The sequence below is a fragment of the Peromyscus californicus genome, unplaced genomic scaffold (assembly GCF_007827085.1).
Source record: "Peromyscus californicus insignis strain IS unplaced genomic scaffold, ASM782708v3 Scaffold_17__1_contigs__length_78620276, whole genome shotgun sequence".
NCBI classification, from domain to species: Eukaryota; Metazoa; Chordata; class Mammalia; order Rodentia; family Cricetidae; genus Peromyscus; species Peromyscus californicus.
Window position 1 is genome coordinate 33,608,113 of NW_026294469.1, and position 23,875 is coordinate 33,631,987.

General features: G+C 38.2%; 1 protein-coding gene across 1 annotated transcript; it reads left to right on the forward strand.

The window, feature by feature from the left end:
• The first annotated feature begins 16,328 nt into the window (after positions 1-16,328).
• On the forward strand, positions 16,329-17,444 carry LOC128112512 (neuropeptide Y receptor type 6). The gene has a single exon (XM_052741498.1). It carries the CDS (start codon positions 16,329-16,331, stop codon positions 17,442-17,444), a length of 1,116 nt encoding a protein of 371 aa, XP_052597458.1.
• The last annotated feature ends 6,431 nt before the right edge of the window (positions 17,445-23,875 follow it).

The window sequence follows — 23,875 nt, forward strand, 5'->3', positions numbered from 1 at the left end:
CAAGGCCATTTAAGGACTGCAACACAATCAAGACAAGCTCATTCATTCTTTTGTGGTTTTTCAGATATTTACCTCCCTGAAATTTTTAGAATATACTTTTAGAATATGATCCAGGACAGGAAAATGTACTCACCAGAAAAAAGAAGAAGATAGATAACTCTTGAGAAGACCAACATTTTATGAAAGATACACAAGAAATCTTTGGAATGTGGGTAAACACGGTACCTTGGACAGTAAATAAAAACAACCAGGGATCAGTCTGACAAAGCATCTTGATTTTGAGGAAATAGTTCCATCCACCCAGATTCCTAATTAAGAGAATATTCCCTTTAATCTGTTTCTAAAATATGATTTAACAAGATCATAAAATATAATCACAGTAGACCACCCAGAGATGACAGAGAGAGAGAGAGAGAGAGAGAGAGAGAGAGAGAGAGAGAGAGAGAGTAACAAAGAAGTGGAAAAATACTAACGGAGGAAATCTGCAATTGTGTGTGTGTGTGTGTGTGTGTGTGTGTGTGTGTGTGTGTGTGTGTGTGTGTGTGTGTGTCTGTGTGTGTGTGTGTCTGTGTGTCTGTGTGTCTGTGTATCTGAGAAAGAGAGAGCAGGGGAGGCAAAGGAGACATTTAAATCTGTATTTTAAAAAAGCCTCCAGTGTTAATATTTTAGGATGGATACTAACCCTGAGAAGACTTCACACAAGGCTGTCTCACTGGGAGCACCACTTGACCTACCTCACACAGACAGAGATTTGGGTTATGGACAACAGTTCAGAACTGTGGCTGTTTTGTTAATTCCAATGTTCACTTTTATTTCCTCAGTAAAAGCCTTCTCCAGTTTGTCTATGATTGATGAGTTCTATGGACTAAGAGGATTGCTCAGGGCAGATAAGACAAGAAGGCATCCTGCATTCTTCCTGGAAGCTGTAAAGCAGGTCATGAGTGAAGCCTATCAAATCCTTCTCAGTAGATCTTTTCTTGGCCAGAGAACAGAGGAACAAGTTGTCCTCATGAACTTATAAGTACTAAAAGAATGAAAGTGCTCATTTATTTTAGAAAAGGGAAGATACATAAATCTTCCAAAGGAACTAATTATAAGAAGAAAAGAGAATAAATGAGGAAAATGAGTTGACAATGACATTTAGACATGGGCATCAGTTATTAATTTTTTAAAAGTAAATATATGGTAGAATAATGCAAATGTTCTAACAATAGTAAAGACATTGTCCTGCTGTCAAAGCATTGAATTCATAGTTAGGAGAAAACCCAAACATTGCATGGGCAAATGCTCCCAGGTGAGTCTCATCAATAGCCTGGTTTAAGGAAGCTTCCCCCAAACAGAATTCAAAAGTACAGAGCAGAAGAGAGCACAGGCTGAGGGGACAGTTGCCCTGTTAAGGTTTATTAATTACTTCTTTCCAACTTTTCTGCAACTATAAATACTGAGAATGGATTCTTGCCCTGGCCTGCAGGGTCTTCAACAGGGACCTGAAGGGAGGGCCGGCAAATGAGAGGGACAGGAGAAACAAAGAATGAGAGCAAGACAGGATGTCTCTGATCAAGCTCCAAAATTTTATTTTCCTCTTAAGGCATATATAGGCGGGGGCCAAGGGGGGTTGCAATCAAGGAGGGGACTTTAATCATGGCTTGTTCAGCCAGCACTGAATGTTGCTCTGGGGATTATCTGTCTATTCTTGCCTAACTGCCTAACTGCAGCTTGGTCACCTGATTTCTGAGAAGAGGTTCTGGTATTTCTGAGAAGAGGTTCTGGTGCAATGGAGACTTAATCAAGGCCTAGATCTAGGAAAAGAGGAGAGAAACCCAAATATGGCGGCATGTGTGTCAAGGGTCACTTAGGCTTATGGCTCCCGTCAGATTCTCACTGTGCCTGTCCTGACACACACTTTCCTGCTGCTGTGCTGTGCATTTCATCAAATGCTTTCTTTTTCCTGAGTACTTGGGGAAATAAACTCTAATAGTCTATTCTTCATTAAATCTAGAACATTAAAAATAGACCATTGTTTTAATGAATATAAAGATATAAGACTGAGAAATGCATTTCTATCTCTTAGTTTGGGGGTAATCTTGATTTTTTTAAACTGAAAATAAAATTTTAATACAATATTTTCTGATTATAACTTCCCCTCATCATACATATATCCTCCCCAATTCCCCCACCCAATTGAATCCACATCCTTTCTTTCTCTCTCTCATTAGGATACAAACAGCCAACTAAAAAATAATGTTAATAAAATAAAATTAGATAAAATACAACCGAATAACAGAATAGGACAAAATATCTCAAACATTATTAAGGACCTGCCTTATAATATTCTTCCCACCATCCCAGAAAAGAAGCTACAAATAACAAGAATTATTTCCAGGAAATGAATCTAAATACACCAAGCTCTTTCTTTATCCATCTACTTTAATCCTCTGGAATAAAATCCCATCTACACAGCTTCAGTTCTGTTCTCACACCTAGCTCCTTTCTTGCCTGATTTCTCTCTATATTTATCTACTGTACCCTCTAAGTTCTATCTTAATTCTCTCATCTTAATTCTGCCTCATCTATGTCCTTCTTGACTCATTCTTACATATCTAGTACTTCCCCATCTGGCTCTTCCTCATTGTTCATCTCATCCTCAGGTTCTCTAGTCAAAATCCTCCTCTAAGTCTCCTTATACATCTTAGTTCTCTCTAAGTCTCTCAGGTATTCAGTTATAAACCTAAGCAATAGCAATCCTCTGGCAGAGAAAGGTCACCAGGCTTGATGTACTACAGGGTCATAAATGCAGACAAGAGTTTTCCTCAGGTAGTCACCCTCAGGCCTTCTCCTACAACCAAAAAAGGAAGTTTTAAAGGAGGAGGTCAACTGAGAGCTCAAACCGGCTAATACATCAGAAAAACAGAATTTATGTGCTCAAACTACATTCCTAGAAGTGGTTAGGTAAAAATTTTAGGAGCCTATAATGTTAGTAAGGCTGTATAAGAAAGGGGGATCTCAGCTTAAATAGCATAAGAAATAAAGCCATTAGGCTGACCTAGGTGACAGGTGAGACAGGTGGTGTTGTTTTGGTAAGGGTGTTACCTTGGTTCAAGAGATTGTTTGGCCTTGAATGCTTGATAGGTGTTTTAGATAAATACACTATTAGGAGTTCTTGGAAGTACACATAGCATACAAGAAAACCATTTCAGGAATTGACTAATATATATATACAAAAGCTAAAATATCAACAAGACTTCTTAAGTCTTGGTTTGACCTTTGGAAAAGTCCTTAACCTTTCCAACTAGTACGTTTTGTGAGAGTAGCTGAATTCCATTACATTTTCCTGCAGACTATAGCAAAAACAAATGAAGAAACAGACAAAAAGAGAAAAAGAAACAGCTCAAGAAACATCTAGGGGGACACACACACACACACACACACACACACACACACACACACACACATTCTCACACACACAGAAATCCCAGAAAACACAAAACCAAAAGCTATAATATATACAAAAAGGACATGTAAGGTTAAAAAATAAACAAAGCCTTGACGAGCATTATGAGAAAAAAATGATGTTCAAAGGAAGAATTATTTAAATTATAGAAGATGGGCATGTCTCCATGATCTCTTTCTCTGCAGGTTTTTTGGTGCTGTACAGAACACCTACTGATGTTTATAAGTTGATTTTGTATCCTGACATTTGCTGAAATGGTTGTTTCTAGAAATTTTCTGGTGGCAGTTTTGGAACATCTTGTGCATAATATCATATTATCTGCAAATAGGAATAATTTGACTTCTGTTGTACTGACCACACTCCAGGGCAGGACCCACACCTGAGAGACTTTTCCGTCACAAACCAGATGTGCAAAACTGATGAAGAAAGGATGATGGAAGGTAGGATGGGAAGTAGAGACGGAGAGAAGGGAGAGAGGGAGGGAAGACAGGAGAGATGGTCAGAAGGATGGAGAGATGGTGGGAAGGATGGAGGGAGGAAATCATGAAGGTGGGTAGGTAAAGAAGTAGGATGATCTGGGAGGAGTTGGGGGATTAGTATGTTCAAAATACATTGCATGAAAATTTCAAAGAATTAAAGACATTTAACTTTATATAAAGAGTATCTCATCACTCCCACAGCTACTTCTTCAGTCTTCAAATTGACTTGATCAAGGGCCCAACAAACCTCTTCTGCCATCAGACCTATGAACTTCCTCTATCATGAGACAGGACTTCCTGCTCCAAGTGCAACCAAAGCAACCCCTACCATAGCTTCAGTTTCTGGCACAATCCTACCAGAAGTATCTGTAACAGCTCTTCCAGAATGAATTTGATAAAAAGGCTTCCCAGAGCCTGCAGCCAGGGCTACCTTCAGCACCCCAGTGGAGAAAGGCATCACTGCATAAGCTAAGCAGGAGTCTAAACTGTGGTTTGGGCCCCACACAACCTCCTACCCCTCTAATCCTGTGAGAATGCAGAGACTGCATTAGGACAGAGTTTGTACTGGCTATCTACAGCTGACAGAGCAGAGCTGTCAAGGAAAGTCTACATGCAGGGGATGCTGGACTAGTTAAAGTCAGTACAGAGGATAGCTCAAACCAGGACCAGAGGACTGAAAAAACAGACCTAAAAGACAAAATAATATTCAAATGATCACATTTCCTCATATCCACACTTCTCTTTCCCCACTACAGCTAGGATTTATTTGGCAGTGATTTCATTATCTTACACCTTTACCCTGCTCTCTTCCTCCACAAAACAAATATTTATTATCGATATATTGCAGGAGGTCAATGTAGCAGACCAATACTGCCCCCTACTGCTCATACCTTTTACAGTTTTTCTCTCACTTCCTGTTTTTCCTTATTTTCTTTCCTGTCTCTTTTTAGTATACCAGTAAGCAAACTCCCACAAATTACACCTACCCCCTCCATTTTTTTTTACTTTGCCTCAGTAATTCTTACTCCTCCTCTACTTCCTATTCAACAAATAATATTACTTAATAGTCTCATTGAGAATGCTTCATTTTCTTTTATTCTCCTGTCTTCTCATGACAAAATAACTCATATATATCATTGTACACAGTACCATCAGGGTCCCTTTACCTTACTCCCTAAGCTAATCAGTACTGAACTAGTGTCTGGTTTATAGTCGTGTGCTAGTCAGTTATTAGAGTGGGTTAACTGCTGGATAGGGACTGTTGCTGCAAACAGTGCTCAGCAACAAGAACAGACTAGATTTAGGGTCTGGTGCCTTGAGCACCAGTTTAATACATGAAAGCATGACCACAAATGTATACAACCTGGTCTGCCTCCTGAACACTGCAAACACAAACGTTGAAAACAAGGCAACCTAACAAGAATAATAACAGAAATTGAGATTGGGGAGATCTCAATGAAATAACACAAGTAACATGCAAAAACAAAATGGTTTTTTTTCCTCCCAAAATTACCAACACCATAGCAAGACCTCTGGAGGGAATGACTTTAATGAAATATCTGGTGCAGACGTCAAAAGAAGGTTTATAAGTGTGATCAAATGACTCAAAGCAGATACAACTATTTTCTAAGACAACACAGACAATTTAATAAAATACGGTGTTGATACATGATTTAAAAATGGAATTCAATATATCTTCTTCATGGCACTTCATAGGACCTTCTCAAAAATTGACCACATACTGAATTACAAAGCAAGTCTCAATAGATACAAGAAAATTTGAATAACCCACTGCCATCCTATCTGATCACCATGCATTAAAGCTGGATTTCACCAACAACAGAAATCCTACAAACTCATGGAAACTGAATAACTCTCTACTGAATGACTGCTGGGTCAAGAAAGATATTAAGGAAAAAACTTAACATTCCCTAGAATGCAATGAAAATGGGACACAATGAAAACTGTAGTGATAGGAAAGTCCATAGCACTAAGTGCCTTCGTAAATAAATGTCGGAGATCTCAAAATAGCAACTTAACAGCACACCTAAAAGCTCTAGAAAAAAGGAAACAAACACACCCAAAAGGAGTAGACAGCAGGAAATAATCAAACTCAGGGCAGAAATCAAAAATAGAAGCAAAGAGAACAATATAAAGAACCAATGGAACAAAGAGTTGGTTCTTTGAGACAATCAAAAAGTTAGACAAAATAACTAAAAGGCAGAGAGAGACTATCCAAATTAACAAAAACAGAAGTAAAAGGGGGACATAATAACAGATAGTGAGGAAATCCAAACATTTTTTATGTCATACCTAAAAAGCCTAAAATCCACAAAATTGGAAAATCTGAAAGAAATTGACAAATTTCTTGATAGATACCATATACTGAAGTTAAATCAACAGATATATTAGCCCTATGGAAACAGGAGTATTTATTAAAAAGCCTCCCAACCAAAAAAAAAAAATCCCAGTGCCATATGGTTTTAGCAAAGAATTCTAACAGGTTTTCAAAGAAGAGTCAATACAAATACTCCTCAAATTATTACACACAATAGAAACAGAGGGAATGTTGTCAAGTTCTTCTTTATCAGGCCACAGTCATCCTGATACCCAAAACCACACAAACACTCAAATGAACAAATGAAGAGTGAAATACAGATCAATTTCCCTTATGAACATTGATGTAAAAATACTCAATAAAATACTTGTAAACCAAATTCAAGAACACATCAAAAAGATCATCCGCCATGACCAAGTAGAATTCATCCCAGAGATGCAGGGATGGTTAAACATATGAAAATCTGTCAATGTAATCCACCATATAAACAAACTGAAAGAAAAAAAAACACATGTTCATCTTATTAGATGCTGAAAAAGCCCTTGACAAAATCCATCACCTCTTATAATAAAAGTTCTAGATAGAGTAGGAATACAAGGAACATACCTCAACATAATAAAGGCAAATTACAGCTAGCCTATAACCAAAATCAAATTAAATATAGAAAAACTCAAAGCGATTCCACTAAAATCAGGAACAAGACAAGGCTGTCTACTCTCTTCATGTCTATCCAATATAGTACTTGAAGTTCTAGATAGAGCAATAAGACAGCTGAAGGATATCAAGGGGATACAAACTGGAAAGGAACAAGTCAAACTTCCATTATTTGCAGATGATATGATAGTATACATAAGCAACTCCAAAAATTCTCCCAGCAAACCCCTACAGCTGATAAACACCTACAGTGAAGTGGCTGGATACAAGATTAACTCCAAAAAATCAGTAGCCCTCCTATATACAAATTAGAAATAAGATGAGAAAGAGGGAAACAATATCTTTCACAAAAGATATAAATAATATAAAATACCTTGGGGTAACTCTAACCAAGCTAGTGAAAGACTTGTATGGTAAAAACTTCAACTTTCTTCTTTGAAGAAAGAAATTGAAGAAGGTATCAGAAAATGGAAAAATCTCCCATGCTCATGGGTCAGTAGGATTAACATAGTAAAAATGGTCATCTTACCAAAAGCAATCTACAGATTCAATGTTCCATCAAAATTCCATCAAAATTATTTACAGACCTGGAACAATATTCAACTTCATAAGGGAAAAACACATGGTAAGCTGAAACAATCCTGAGCAAAGACAATCTTGAACAAGAAATCTTGATTTCAAGGTGTATTACAGAGCAATAGTAATAAAAACCAAATGATATTGGCATAAAAAGAGACACATTGATAAATAGAATTGAATCAAAGACCCAGACACAAATACACATGACTGTGGACAACCTGGTTTTTTATACAGAAGCCAGGAAAGCACAGTGGAAAAAAGAAAGCATCTTTAACAACTGATGGTGGCCTAACTGGATGCCTGAATGTAGAAGAATACAAATAGATCCATATTTATACCCTGCACATAACTCAAGTCCAAATGGGTCAAAGACTTCAACATAAAACCAAATGTACTGAATCTGATAGAAGAGAAAGTGAGGAATAGCCTTGAACTCACTAGCACAGGAGACAAGGTCCTGAACAGAACACCAAAAATGCAGGCAATAAGATCAACAATCAATAAATGGGACCCCATGAAGCTGAAAAGGTTCTGAGGCTAAAGATACCATCAATCAGGCAAAAAGGCAGCCTACAAAATGGGAAAAGATTTTCACCAGCTATATCCTATAGAGGGTTAATATCCAAAAGATGTAAAGAACTCAAGAAACTAGACATCAACAAACCAAATAATCCAATTTAAAAATGGGGTATCTTCTAAACAGAATTCTCAGTAGAGGAACTCAAATGGCTGAGAAACACTTAAGAAATGTTCAGTATATTGCCTAATTCTTAGGTTATCTTGTAGATGTATCACATGGGATTTGGCATACCTCAGCCTGACATCAGAAATTTGAATAAACTTTAACAGTACCAAATTATATACACAGTTTTCCTTAATTTTTGCCTTTTGCAAACTTTGTTCTGACACACCTTAGCTTTTCTATCTTTGTCCTCATCTTTCCTCTTTATTTTCTAAAAAAAAAAATCTTTTACTTTGTAAATCTGATTTAAATCTAAAATATTTTCCAATTTAAAATGTTTACTCTTTCCCTTAACTTTCTTTTTACTAAAAGTATAGTTTATGCCTATAACTTTTGATTTCTTTTTCATGTTTTATGGACACATTTGCTTAACAAAATACATCTTTATATTTTTTAAGTGAGAGAAGCTGTTCATGAGTGAAAATTCAGTTGATTCATTTAGTTTTATACTTAACATTGAATCATTTGGAGTACAAAGAATTAGCACTTCTATTAATCCCAGAGAGTAAGGTACTCAAGAATACACTAAAAAGAACCATTGTCAATATCATAGTCATCATATGGGACAGGGAATGTTGCATTGTGTCTATTTATAACTTTCTAGTTAACTATGACTAATATACATGGAGGTGATTCAAAGTTTAAACTTTTTGTCCCTTTTTCCTCCTAACTAACTACAAGCTGAATTCTAAAATGTATGCAAAAATTAACAATTCCATTTCCAAAACATCCTTCTCCCAGAGGAGTGATATTCATAACTTTTGGTGCAGTCTTGGTATAGAACCCACAAAGTCCTATGGCACTGAAGTTTTGCCCTTCTTAGATGCATTTCTAGGGACTGGGCCAAGTTATCCTGTAGTCCTGCTAGTCCAAAAAGTTTTAATCCACTTGTAATAAGCTTTGTTGTCAGCCACCAGCTCACAAATAAACACAGAGACTTATTAATTATGAAAGCTTGGCCTTAGCTAAGGCTTGTCCCTCAAGCTATTATAGGGGGACCAGCCGAAAAGGTCTTTCTAGCCTAAAGGCCTCTAGCTGAAAAGGATTTAGTTCCTGTCTCTTCACGCCTTATTTACCATTCTCTGACCAGCCATATCACTTCATTCTTACTGCTGGGATTAAAGGAGTGTGACTCCCAAGGATTGGGATTAAAGGTGCATGCCACCACCGCCTGGTATCCATGCTTAACCTAGTGGCTTGTTCTATTCTCTGATCTTCAGGCAAATTTTACTAGGGTACACAATATATCACCACAACAATCCAATTTCTCCACATCACTGTAGTTCTAATCAACTTTGCAGACAGTTTCTTTCCAAGAATTCTCATTAATAGTTCCACCTGTCTACAAATCATTACATTTTGTGCATACTGGGGGCCACATATGATTTGTTAACTACTATAAGGCTCCTAGGAGCTGGGCTCATTTCTGGGATCTGATGTAGATGAAACTGAATCTAGGACAGTTCATCAATCTTCAGGAAAGAATATCTGGTTAAAAAAATTAGAAAGAAATTTGTGGGTCATATAAAAACTATTAGCCATCATAGACAACCAGGTCTGTCTCATTTTTTCTTATGCCCTTTGTGTCTTGTATTTACTTGTGACATTTAATTGGACCACTAAACCTAGGATTAAAATAATCAAGAACAAGATTTGGCCTACTGGGTTGAAGGTAACAGATGAAGGGAACATGTATTTTAAATAACCAAAATTTACATGAGAAACAGTCTCCTAACAATTTATCACACACAAGCCATTTTCAGCTCCAACTTTCATTTAGAGTCATAAGCAGTCAGTTGTCAAAGTCTTAGATAAAAATCATATTTATATCTGGTATAGTGGTACATGGCTGCAATCTCAGTCCTTGGCGGGTGGAAACAGGAAAGTCATGATCCCATAGTCAACCTCAAGTACATAACACATTCAAAGCCAGCCCAGGATACATGATGCTCTGTCCCAAAAAATAAATTTATGTATTTATTTCTAAGAAATTTGGTGTTAATTTCAATTTTAAAAGCATTTTTATTAATACTACAAATTATGGCACAATGTAGAATGAAATCCATCTATTCAATAAAAGTAAATTTTCTGTAGCTAACTACTAATATTTACTAATAATATCCCAGGGACATTTAAATCAATTTTCAGATTTTCACACAGCTAATCTTTTTGAAAAGTATAACTATATATGCCAGAAAGTGCCATAGATTTTTCAGGATACACTATTACTATCATCTCTGCAGATGCTAGAAAATGACATTTGTGACATTTTCACAGCATCCCGTAAGCAGCTGCAGCTAGGGTTCCCTGCTGCCCATCTTCCTGACTCCCTCCCTCTCGCCTCTTCCTCAGCAGCCTGTAGCACCCACTGGATGGCAGAACTCCATCTTCTCTGCCTGTGTCCTGACTCCAGCTCCAGGGAGGAGCTCCTGAAGTGAAACTACAGATTGTTTCCAGGAGAAAGACATCAGGAGGGGAGAAGGAAGTGCTGGGACTTGGAGAAATGGCTAATGTGGCATCCTTCTGCAGAGAAATAAACTTTAAAAATATCGAGACTGCAGGAAGAAAGCATGAAGAAGATGAAAAGACAGTAATAGAGCTGGAAGTTGCTAACAGGTAAAAAATTGGGAAATGAAGTTGTAAGAATTTTTTTAATCACGTAAATATGATTTTCAGATATGTATTTTACGCTAAGATATTATTTTAAAGTATGAGGTTATTAGAAATTGGAATTTTCCTGTTTTTAATTTTAGTTGTATCAACTGTGTTTGTTTTTTTTATCTGAAAAACAAATTCATAGCTTTAGAATGCACTATTGTAGGAAAATATCAAGTTCCCAGAGCTACTATTTACACAATGAGGACTTAACTACTTTTGTTCATCTGCTAGTAAGTAAACTTTAAACGTCAGTAAACTTATTTTCATTGGTAAAGCTAAGCCTTCTTTCTGTGGCACATTTGATGAGGTGCTGTTTTAAGAATTGAAGAGCATCAGTGTGCTGGACTTTGCTGACTCCCCATGGGAGACCTCAATTTGGGGGATGTGGGGATGCGGGGTGGCTTGGGAAAGAGGGCTGGGGTTGGGAGGAGGGAGGAGGGGGGAATCTGTGGATAGTATGTGAAGTAGAAAATTTCTTAATAAAAATGAAAAAAAAAGAATTGAAGAGCATAATATTCCTAAAATGGCAACTCAGCCATTACCTTTCAAAAATAAAAAAGAAAAAGAGAAAGAAAAGTAAAGCCAATTCAAATAATGTGTGTTAGCTCGATTTGAAGAGCAGCTCTGGGCGATCAAATGTGTGTGTTTTCCACTAACACCTGACATGAGCTGAGCCACTTGTTGGGTTCAAGAGAAAAAACATATAAACTAGTTTCTGCAGAAAAAAATTAAAGTCTGTGTAGTAAACGAATGCATTGGTCAAATGCAATACTCCAATTATAAGATGCAACACACTTCTACAGCAGGTAAATATAAAATTGAGTTTTTAATGGGCAGACAATTGAACAGAATAAAGAGGTTTGTATAACATTGAATGGTCAGGACAACTGTACTTTTTAATAAGACCATGTATGATTTGTTTCTTGGTGCTAATTGTGGGTACTCATTGTAGATCTGCATTCTTAGGGATGTAACAAAATTCTAGTTCCATTTGACTTCATGGAACACTCCATTTGACTAATTTTCTAAACAAATTAAATGAACAAATACACAAAAATATGTCTTGGTATGTGGTTTAGAATATACAATTCTAGTCGATCATGAACAAGTCAGTGGGTCCTAATTACTGTGTGTGTAAATAAAAAATGAAGTGTCATTCCTATTAAAGCACAAGATTGTGTCTGATCAGATTAAGAGAACCCACCTTGTCAGTACATGAATGCTTGTTGAATGAACTAAAAAAAAATGTGTAGCACTTTGCAAATCATTAAGTCTCTAACAACTAAAGATCCTATTTGCATTAAAGCAACTACAGAATTTCTATTTTTAGAAACTTAAGGGGGAAAGTGAGTTCAAGGTGTGTGTGTGTGTGTGTGTGTGTGTGTGTGTGTGTGTGTGTGTGTTGCAGAATACTCCTGACCTGTTTTGAACAACTAATAATAGAAAATATAGAACTTTGAAAGAAATGTATAGCAAGAAGCAGCAGAAAATAGTGGCAAGAACATGAGACTCTGCCAGCCAGGCGATTTGAGCTGTGGTCACAGTGGCACCTGCCCAATGAAAGGAGGGCAGAAGAAGAGGTCACTTTCAGATCAAAGAATTTAGAGTTTCTTCCAGGCCAAAATATAGTTCTAAATAATTTAAAATGTGCTTTTGTTCTCCTTAACTATATTCCATTGTTAAGAAAAGAGGAAAAAGAAATTAGAGAAGGACAAATGGACAGAACATGAGGGAGTTAATGATAAGGAAAGAACAGAGTGAACAAGGGCAAACACATACAAATTCTATTCCCAACTTCTCCTTCCTTCCCTCCGAAAAGAATTGTGTTAATGACAAAAAGACAAACACACCCTAACAAAAAGCTATCCAGATGTGGAAACAAAAATGTTCATGGAGATTTTCATAGAATAATTTTCCTATTTTGTTCATCTTGAAATATATAAGCCCAAAAATGTTTTTTCATTAATTTAATGTGAAATTATTACACCACAAGTCAAGTAAATGAAACAAGTCAAGGTAGACACTCCGTGAGCAAAATATAATCAAGCTGAAGGTTGAAGAATACCTCTGTTTTGTATCACCCATTTCCAAACAAGCAATCCAAGATGAACATTCCTAAAATAGAATTGTATCCTAAGAATTTTTTTTATGAACTTGAGCTCAGCATTGCTTTGCTTCTAGATAAGCAGGACTGACATATTTAAACTTTAGAGTTACCAATTACGTACGGTGCAAAGCCTACGGTGCAATTTAAAGTCCATATTTAGAGATTTCACTACTAATCTTTGAGCTGTGCAGAGGGCTTGGGCAATACAGCTCTTGCATTCATCTCTGAGTCCCTCCCAGATGAAACCCATCCAGTGCTTTTCTGGCTGTTCCGAGCTCTGAGCCTCTCTAGGAATTTACAGATTTGAGAGCATTTTTCCTTGAATAATAATCAACATACAAGGGAATAGATAGGTTTCCACACAGCCTTGCAGATGCTGTTGCGGATGGTGAGTCCCCCAGTCCACTGTGAAGACATCAGCAAGAAAGGGCAAAAATAAAGTCTGCTGATGTTTACTCTTTTCTCTGTTGTCCATCTACTAGGGATTCTGTAAAGTTCTGTGGATTTTCACATCTGTAAAGAGAGAGCTGTTATCAGAGCTGTCTTCACAGGATTCATAGGAAAGGGTGTTTTTCTTAAACAATAACTGTAGAGAAAATTACTTACACACACACACACACACACACACACACACACACACACACACACACACACACGACTTTGATGAGCTTGTTTGGCTCCAGATAATTTCTTGGGCCTTCTGAGACTTGGTTTTCTGTAAATTAGATATAACTAGAATATCCCCACCCCTTCCCATAAAACACGATGCTGGAAATATGAACAGTATAGCAGATATAAGAGCACTCCAGTGTCTGGAGGATGGAGGCCAGATCAGTTCTGCCCAAGTAACTGACGCAGTCACCAATACAATAATGAGGCGTGTTTAACAGTTTATGAAATGTTTTCAAGATATCATTTCATTGGTCCTTATACAAGATGTAAAATGAAGAGGCCATTTTTTAAATTTAATTTGACTGATGAAGAAATTGAGCTCTAGAGGACTGGCAGCAGCTAGCTAGTAGGAAATATGTCCTCTTTGAGGAAGTCCCATACCAGGCTAGCACGCCAGACTGCATATGTAGTTACGGTCCATCTCCTTTTCATTCCTTTTCTCCTCCAAGTGAATTTTGCTTGGTGGGAAGCCTTTACTTAGCAATCAAAGCTTTCTATTTCTCACCTACAGTTCAAGTCTATCTACTGACATGAGGAGCTTTATTATATTTTGAAATTTCCCTTCAACCAATATCTGCTAACTTCAGGCCTGTAAAAACCCTGAATCATTCAAGCCCGAAATCTTTATTTTAACGTTTTTAAACATTGCTATTTCTCCTGTCACCACATCACCAACAAGTCCCTCAAGGCTTTCTTTATAAAGTACATTGCGTTTATCAGTGGCTCCTATTCATCTGTGGTATTTTTATGGTGTTCTTCTTTGTGGGGTTTATTGTACAGACAAAGGTACTCTTGAGGTGCTTTCTTTCCAGTAACAATCTTCTAAGCCTTTGAACTCAGGGAAGAGCAGGCCAAAGTAATTTCACACAGCAAAGAAAAGTTCATCTCCTCCCATTCCTATTGCTCAGTTCCCTTTATCAATTTTATTTATGTTTCCTTCCCCAGATTCCTAAAGAATAAATCAAGATGTGAAGGTTTTTCACCCCTCCCCACTACCCTCCTTCTTGTGTCCCCTTTAGGACAGAAATCTCACTATTTATTCTTAGTTCATTAAGCTTGTGATATCTCCTGATATGAATAATTCCACCGACTATAACCACTCTAAACTATGCTGAGCCATGGGACCAGGACTATGCATTTAATTCCTTCTTTGATTCTCAAAAGCTGAGCATGGTCCCAAACAAAGTTCAGTTGCACAATATTATGTAATCTTCACACAACTCAGACAGATAGGCATTATTTACTCTGGTTTTTCAGATAGGAATCTGATGTAAATCATTTCTGGTAGTGCCCTCAGGTATGTCCAACCTGTGGCCTGCAGGCTACAAGTGATTGGCTACATGAGAATGGCATAACACAAAATCATAAACACGCTTTAAAAGTTAGAACACTTTTTTTCCACTTCTTTGATAACTTAATCACATTGTTCTCAAGTATGAACCTTGTAGATGACAAATGCTCTGTTCCAATGTCAAAAATTTGGACACATCTGCCTGGAACCTGTCTTCCTCCAGTTCCTTTGTGCTGTGTAACGGGATACCATAAGTTCTGTACTTGATAATTGATAGAAGTTTATTTCTCATGGTTCCTAGTTTCTAGTAAGTTCAGGATCTATGTGTCAGCAAGTTCAGGTAGGTGAGAACCACTGCCTGCTTCCCAGGATGATGCTTTTGTAGAGGGGATAAGTACTGAGGCCTTAGTTGCAGAAGGGACAGAGGCAGAAAACTCTTGCTAGATGGTTGCATGCATTACTGCATGAGTGGATGGATTTTTGGAGCAGATGGAGTACAAAGCCTTGTACATGTTAAGGAAGCACTCTACCACTAAGCTACATCCTTAGCACTCATCCCCTTTTACATGGTGCTAATCCATGAGGGGAAAGACTGTTTGGCCTACTTATCTCCTAAAAGTCTTAATATCGTTACCATGAATATTAGCCATGAGTTTTGGAGTGAACGCAAACACACTATGACAGATACAAATCTAAACACAGTCTTCCTGGATCTACAATACAATTTCTACCTCAGTGATTTGCACAATCTGTTAGATGAAAAGGGTACGTATTCATATGATCCTGAAAAAATAGGCAGAAGGTGTGTATACATGCATGCACCACTGTCTTACATAGTTACCTGGGTGTTGTCACATTCTTGTCTTACTCCTTACTGATAAGACTAATAAGAGACCCGCTTTACTCATGTCCATATCCTCAGGAGCACTGTCCTATTTGTAGAATTATTTATACTGTTAACAATAGTATCTATACTGTTAAGATTTTGTGGCTGGAGATGTAGCTCCCTTGGTAAAGTGCTTGCCTAACATGCATGAAGCCCTAGGGTCTATTCCCAGGACTATGTAAAATCTTGTGTAGTGATAAATGTCTATAATCCCTGCAGGGGGATCAGAAGTTCAAGGTCATCCTTTCACGCATATGAGACTCTCTCACGAAAACAGGAACTTACATTAATATTCCGGGTTGTGTTTGATTTTCAGGATCACAAGAGCATGCTGACATCATTTACGCTTCCACCAAATACAGTCAGAGATCAGGAAGATTCAACCCACTGATTATCCATTGAGAGTTTCAGAGCCAGGGGTACCTCAAGAACTGATGGCCAAACGTCCACTGCTGACACAATCCTGACGTAATGGAAGTGCCCCCAAACCCACCAGCACCTAATAAAAGCGGTGCCAAGAGCAACAACTCCGCATTTTTCTACTTTGAGTCCTGTCAACCCCCTTTTCTAGCCATACTCTTGCTACTCACAGCGTATACTATGGTCCTGATCATGGGCATTTTTGGAAACCTCTCTCTTATCATCATCATCTTTAAGAAGCAGAGAGAAGCTCAAAATGTTACCAACATACTGATCGCCAATCTGTCCCTCTCCGACATCTTAGTGTGTGTCATGTGCATCCCTTTTACAGTCATCTACACTCTAATGGACCACTGGGTATTTGGGAACGCCATGTGTAAACTCACTTCCTATGTGCAAAGTGTCTCAATCTCTGTGTCCATATTCTCCCTTGTATTGATTGCTATTGAACGATATCAGCTGATTGTGAACCCCCGTGGCTGGAAGCCCAGGGTATCTCATGCCTACTTGGGCATCGTCTTGATTTGGCTCATCTCCCTTTCATTGTCTGTTCCCTTATTCCTGTCCTACCACCTCACCAATGAGCCTTTCCACAATCTCTCTCTCCCGGATGACATCTACACCCACCGGGTGGCCTGTGTAGAGATCTGGCCTTCCAAACTGAACCAACTCCTCTTTTCCACATCATTGTTTATGCTCCAGTATTTTGTCCCTCTGGGTTTCATTCTTATCTGCTACCTGAGGATTGTTATCTGCCTCCGAAAAAGAACTAGAAAGGTGGACAGGGGGAGGGAAAATAAGAGCCGCCTCAATGAGAACAAGAGGGTAAATGTGATGTTGATTTCCATTGTGGTGACTTTTGGCGCCTGCTGGCTGCCCTTAAACATCTTCAATGTCATCTTTGACTGGTATCACGAGATGCTGATGAGCTGCCACCATGACCTGGTGTTTGTAATTTGCCACTTAGTTGCTATGGTTTCCACATGCATAAACCCTCTTTTTTATGGCTTTCTCAACAAAAATTTCCAGAAGGACCTAATGACGCTTATTCACCACTGTGGGTGTGTTGCACCTCAGGAAAGATATGAAAATATCGCCCTGTCCACTATGCACACGGATGAATCCAAGGGATCATTAAGACTGGCTCACATAACAACAGGGGTATAGAAACTAGTAACCAAAACCAAAGCCCTTCTGAAATGGAAGAAGGAAAAGGAACTGCATGGAATAGGGTGAGATGCAGAGGAAGCCAGAGTTAAGCACATAATCTCTTTATACCCAGATTTGCTTTAAGTTAAGCATGTCTATCCCATTCATCCACAGAACACACAGAAATCTAGCCCCACCCTTTCTCCCCCCCCCCCTTGGAAGAATAACCCAAACAACCTAGCCACTTCCACTGTAGTAAAGAGCAAAGACGAGAAAGCAGATAACAAGGACAGCAAAGGTAGCCAGGGCACAAATTCCTGCTATTCACTGGAATAGCCACAAAGTTATCAGCTGGGCTATGGCCGGTAAAAACCCACACTACGCCTCCTTCACATCAAAGCAATTCCACTTCCAGATCAAACACCTTCAATCACATAACCTTTCAATTAATTAGCTAAATCAGAAAACACAGTGTTATAATTTATTAGTTAGATGTATCTAGGTTAAAGTTGAAAATATATTCTAACATTTAGATGGAACATTGTAGTTATAATCAATTTTCCTGTCTGAATCAGATCCTTAACTTGTGATAACACTACATTTCTCTTTATTAACAATGCTTTTTTTGTTTTGTTTTGGTTTGGTTTGGTTTTCAAGACAGGGTTTCTCTGTGTAACAGTCCTGGCTGTCCTGGAACTCACTTTGTAGACTAGATTGACCTTGAACTCACTGAGATTATCCTGCCTCAGCCTCCCAAGTGCTGGGATTAAAGGTGTGTGCTACCACTGGTCGGCCTAACAATGCTATTTTAAGACTAGGAAAACAGGTCACAGCACTCCAGTTATGCCAGATAGCATTTTAACTAATGAATGACCTATATCAATAGAGATTTCATTACAAAATGGCCTTTTATCCTGATGACTTTTTGTATGTTAAGTAGGAGTCTTTATAACTTTATAAACTGGGAGGTTTTTATCAACAGCAACATTATAATTAACTACAGCATTTCAGAAAACTATCATGTCTCTAATTACTTAAACACTATTAAAGGATCCACATTACATAGGAGCATCGGCTAGATTATCTTTAACAAGATAATTGACTTATTGTTTCAACAGCTGCTAACTCAGAGCCGTTTACTACATCACACAAGCTTTGCTATTTCCTCAGTTAGACCTCCCTGATAGTTATTAAGTTGGAACGGCAGCCTATTTGTATTATAAACAAATGTAAAATGTGTTTTATTTTGAATAAAAGTTCTCTTAATACCTGTAATTTTTTTCAGTTCTTGAAATACTATCACTGCCTTCCCCCTTTCTCCTTCCTTCCATCCTTTTCCTATTCTCATCAGAATTTCTATTCTCTGCCTTTTGAGGACATAGAAACTGTCATTTGGCAAATGTTGGATATGGTTTTAGAGCCTAACAAATGGTGCTGGTTAAACTGATGGGCAACATGTAGATGAATGAAACTAGAGCTTTACTTTTCATCCTGTAAAAAGCCTGAATCCAAATAGATCAAGAGTTTCCACATAAGACCTGACACCCTGACTCTAATAAAAGAGAAAATAGAGAATATTCCTGAACTCATTAGAAGAGAAGGAACTTTCTGAAAAGGACTCCAATAGCACATGCATTAAGATCAACAGTTGCTAAGTGGGATATCATAAGTACAGCAGAGAACAATCTCACTTGAGTGAAGAGGAAGGCTACAGAATGGAGGGAAAATCCTTCCCAGTTATACATCTCACAGAGGGTTGGCATCTAGAATACACAAAAAGCCCAAAACTTTAAATGCCAAAAAAACAAACAACCTTATTAAAAATTGGGACATACAACTAAACAGAATTCTCAAAAAAAAGAAATGAAATGGCTTTGAAATTTTTGTTAATGTTCTACATTCTTAGCCATTGGGAAAATGAAAATTAAAACTACTTTGAGATTTCATCTTACCCTAGTCAGAATGGCCAAGACAAAATGAACAAATGACAACAAATGCTAGGAAGGATGTGGGAAAGGGGAACACATATTGACTATTGGTGGGAATGCAAACAGGTGAAATCATTATGGAAATCAGTATGAGGAGGCATCAAAAAGCTACATATAAATCTACCATTTAATTCAGCTACACCTCACCTGACCATGTGCCCAAAGGACTTTATATCCTACTACAGAGATATATGCTCACCCATGTTCATTGCTGCTCTATTTCTAATAGCCAGGAAATGGAAACAGCCTAGATGTTCATCACCTGATCAATAGATGATAGAGATGTAGTGTGTATGTGTATGTGTATGTGTGTGTGTGTGTGTGTGTGTGTGTGTGTGTGTGTGTGCTTGTGAGTACGTGTGTGTGTGTGTGTGTGTGTGTGTGTGTGTGTGTGTGTGTGCATGAGAGAGAGAGAGATAGACAGACAGACAGACAGACAGACAATTATTTGGCTGTAAAGAAAAATGAAATCTGCTGGTAAATGGATATAACTAGATACCATCATTTTGAGTGAGGTAACCCAGTCCCAGAAAAATAAATGCTATGTGTTATTTCTCACATATAGGTACTAACTTTGAATCATTAGATATGTGTATTCAAACTGAAGTACCCACAGAAGTCAGGAAATTTAATAAGGGTTCATGGGAGATAGATTTCAAGAGAAATAGGCTAGAATGCAGGTGGTATGTAAGGGAAAGATGATTAATGAAACAAGAAGTGTTCAACTGAGTAGGGAATGGGAGATCAAGGCAGAGGAATAACTATAGGGAGTGATAGCTAATGCTAAAGACTTTTAAAAATGCCACATGGCAGCCCACTGCTACAAAAGTTTCTCAAAATGAACATATATGCATATATAAAAGGAGCATAAATGGGGTTACTTTATAATATGTGGGACATAATGTAATATGCCTACCCCAGAGACCATAAAAAGAATTTCAGTGCTAGGTATGGATTACTGTAAGTGCCCAAACCTACTTACAGGACCAAGGTCACCTGATATGGCCACAAGGAAGAAACCAGGCTCTGGTTGGAGAGGACACAGCAAGACTGATGCTGTAACAATTTTATTGAGAACAATCAGACTGTTTATACCTTTATCAAACAGAAAATATAAGGCCAAATGCCAGAATCAATACAGTTGTAGTTGCCAGGATGCAATGAAGTTGCAACCTATACAGGGTACACAAGATTAATGTCTAAGACCAATTATTCTATCAAGTTTCCGTGCTTCCTTGACTACTAAGAGAACATCCTGAAAAACACAAAGTGGCCTGAATGCTTCACTGCCTAGGGGAGTGTGTCAGTCTCTCGGGAACTAGAAGGCGCATTGTGCCCCAGGAGCCATAGACTCTAACCTGAAAAACCCATGACTCAGGCTTCTCAATGCAGCTAAGCCAGGTCCACTCCATGGTTCCCAGGAAGTTTCTTCTTCCTCTTCTTCTTCTTCTTCTTCTTCTTCTTCTTCTTCTTCTTCTTCTTCTTCTTCTTCTTCTTCTTCTTCTTCTTCTTTTTCTTTTTCTTCTTCTTTTTCTTCTTCTTCTTCTTTTTCTTCTTCTTCTTCTTCTTCTTCTTCTTCTTCTTCTTCTTCTTCTTCTTCTTCTTCTCTTCTTCTTCTCTCTTCTTCTTCTTTTCCTTCTTTTTCTTCTTCTTCTTTTTCTCCTTCTCTTCCTCCTCCCTCTCCCTCTCCTTCTCCTTCTTCTCCTTCTTTTTTTTTTGAGATAGGATTTCTCTGTATAACAGTCCTGGCTGTCTTGGAACTTGCTTTGTAGACCAAGCTGACCTTGAACGAACAGAGATCTGCCTGCCTCTGCCTTCTGAGTGCTGGGATTAAAGATATGCACTACCACCAGGCTGGTTACTTCTTTTTGAGTTCTTGAACAGTGTGGTCCTATACATACCACAAACACCTTAGGCTATTGCTATTGTTCTCAGGTACCCTCCAGAACTTGATGGTGTAGACCCTATTGCTGAAGACACTACATACTTGAGTCGTGACATAGAGAAATCAATCTGGTGTGGGCCTGGAAGCTTTATTCCTATTGGATAGCTTTCACAAGACTTGAAGGTGCTATGCACAGTGCTGGGGAAGAAAAGCAATCAACCATTACAGACATGAATTCACAGAAACTATGACTGTATGCATAAGGCCTCAACAAGAGCAAGAAGGCCAAGATTACAGAATGGGTGGGAGAGGGACTCATTAATTCCCACCCCTTCCTGAGGAGCTATTGGCAATTGTTGCCTGCTAGTAGAGGGGCGAGTCAGTTTTCTTCAGGGGTATGGTCCCTAAGAAGCTACCCATGTTCCAGTGGAGTGTTCCATGTCTATGCATATATGAACAGCACTACACAGACTCAGCAGTCTTTTAAGAAATATCACATGCAGTTGGGAGGAATAAGTGGGGTAAAATAGGGGAGGTGTTGGAGGGAAGGAGTGAAGGTGGCTTTGTTCAAAACACATTATATGAATGTATGAAACTGTCAAAGAAGAACAAGGAGGAGAAAGAGCAGGGGGAAGAGAAAACACACACATGAGAAGAGAAAAAGAAAAGGAAAGATGAAGATGGTGGTAATGCAGGATGTACAGGGATTTGCTGCAAAGCCCTTGTAGTCAAGGACTGAGTCTCAGTTACCTCTCCTATGCCTTGTGCATTTCTTGTTCCAGAATAGAATCTCACTAAACTTTTGCTGACTTGGATTAGACTAAATCTATTGTGGGTCATTATTTTTATGTTTGCAACTTTACTGAAGTGTTAAGTATTTTAAAACTGCACATAAATACACTATGCAATTTATTGAGTTTGGATATGCATCTATGTCCACAAAGCCATTGATACAATTGAGATAAGTACTGTATCCACTGCACGTGAAGTTTCCCAATGTCCCTATTAATACTTCCCGCTGTCTCTCTCCAACTTCAACAGTCATGGATTTGTTCTTCTACAATCCACTAGTTTGCATTCTCTATAGTTTACAACATGCAAGGAGGCAACCATACTCATGTAGGAAAATCTTTCATGAAGCCACAGCTTTGGACTTCCTGTGGCAGGGAGCCTCCGCATCCTTCAAGGAGACCTGATGTCACAGTCTGCCTACCAGATACTGCAGGCATTCTCTTTTTAAAAAAATATTATTTTCTTTACTCTTTTTCATTTTGATCTTTCTTTCCTTCTTATTTTCCTTTTCCTATCTGAATTCACTCAGCATAATTTTGCTGAAAACACAACATTCACCCATGTTGTATCCTGTACCAGAAGTTCACTCATTTTTATTCTTGAATATGCCATGTATCTGTAGTTCATTTATTGGTTGTTGGACATCAGGTTGTATATGATTTGGGGTTATTACATACAAAGCTGTTGTTAATACACACACACACACACACACACACATATATATATATATACACATATATATTTACATGGCTATATTCTTTGATTTCTGTTAGGTGACTACCCAGACAGGGAATGGGTGGGTCTTACGACTGATGATCTCTGTGCCTCTGGTGATGTTTCTTTTTTTTTTTGCCAGAGATGATCCACACCTTACAGAAATAGTCTCACTTAATTCCCAGAACATTCTTAGTGGGATAAAAATGCCAAAAGCTAATATAAAGCAGGTTTTCATGTCGTGCAAGGCCCTAGTTAACAATTTAATATTCATGTTCATAAAACTCTATGACACAGCAACTTCTATTTATTATTAATGTCATTATACAGACAGTATAACTGAGGTCCAGAAAGGCTAGCTAACTTGTCAGAGATCTCTAGCTAAAAGGATGGATTTTGTAGTCATCATTATATAGATCCTAGCTTTCATAGGTTCCAGTAAATGGAGCTCACTTTAAGCCAGCAGTGTTTGTTGGATTCTCAAGTCCACATTCCTTTATTTGACCCCCATTCTGTCCTGGCATGAATCGTCAATAGCATGTGCTCACAGTCAATTCCCTCATTTTTACCCCCTTTTGTATTCTGGGAATGGCTTTAGGTTAACAGGTGCTTCCAAGGGGAATGTCATCCATCGGGAGGGAGAGCCAAATGCAGATGCCTGGGGTTCTGAAGCCGCTCACACTTTCCTGGGGCAGCTGCTGCCATCTTCAAATGAACTAACCTTATCATTCCTAAATTGCCTTTCAGACATTTATTCATTCCTCCTCTAGGGTTGTAGCAATGACCCTTTACATCTTTCTAGTAGTTACTACAGACTTCTCCTGTTTGTTGTTTGTTTGTTTGTTTTTTTCCTGTAGCTCACAACATCTTCAAAATCCTCTCCTCTGGGAGAATCAAAACTGCTTGAACACATCCTCTCTCAAACCACTTTGAACACATAATTCAAATGAGCAGTTCTCAAGGAGGAAATCTGGTTAAAAATCTGAAAACTAGTGAGTTAATTAGTTTGTTGGCTTAAAAATAAATATTGCTCTATGTCCTGAGCTGACCTAGTGTTCACTGTGTAGCCC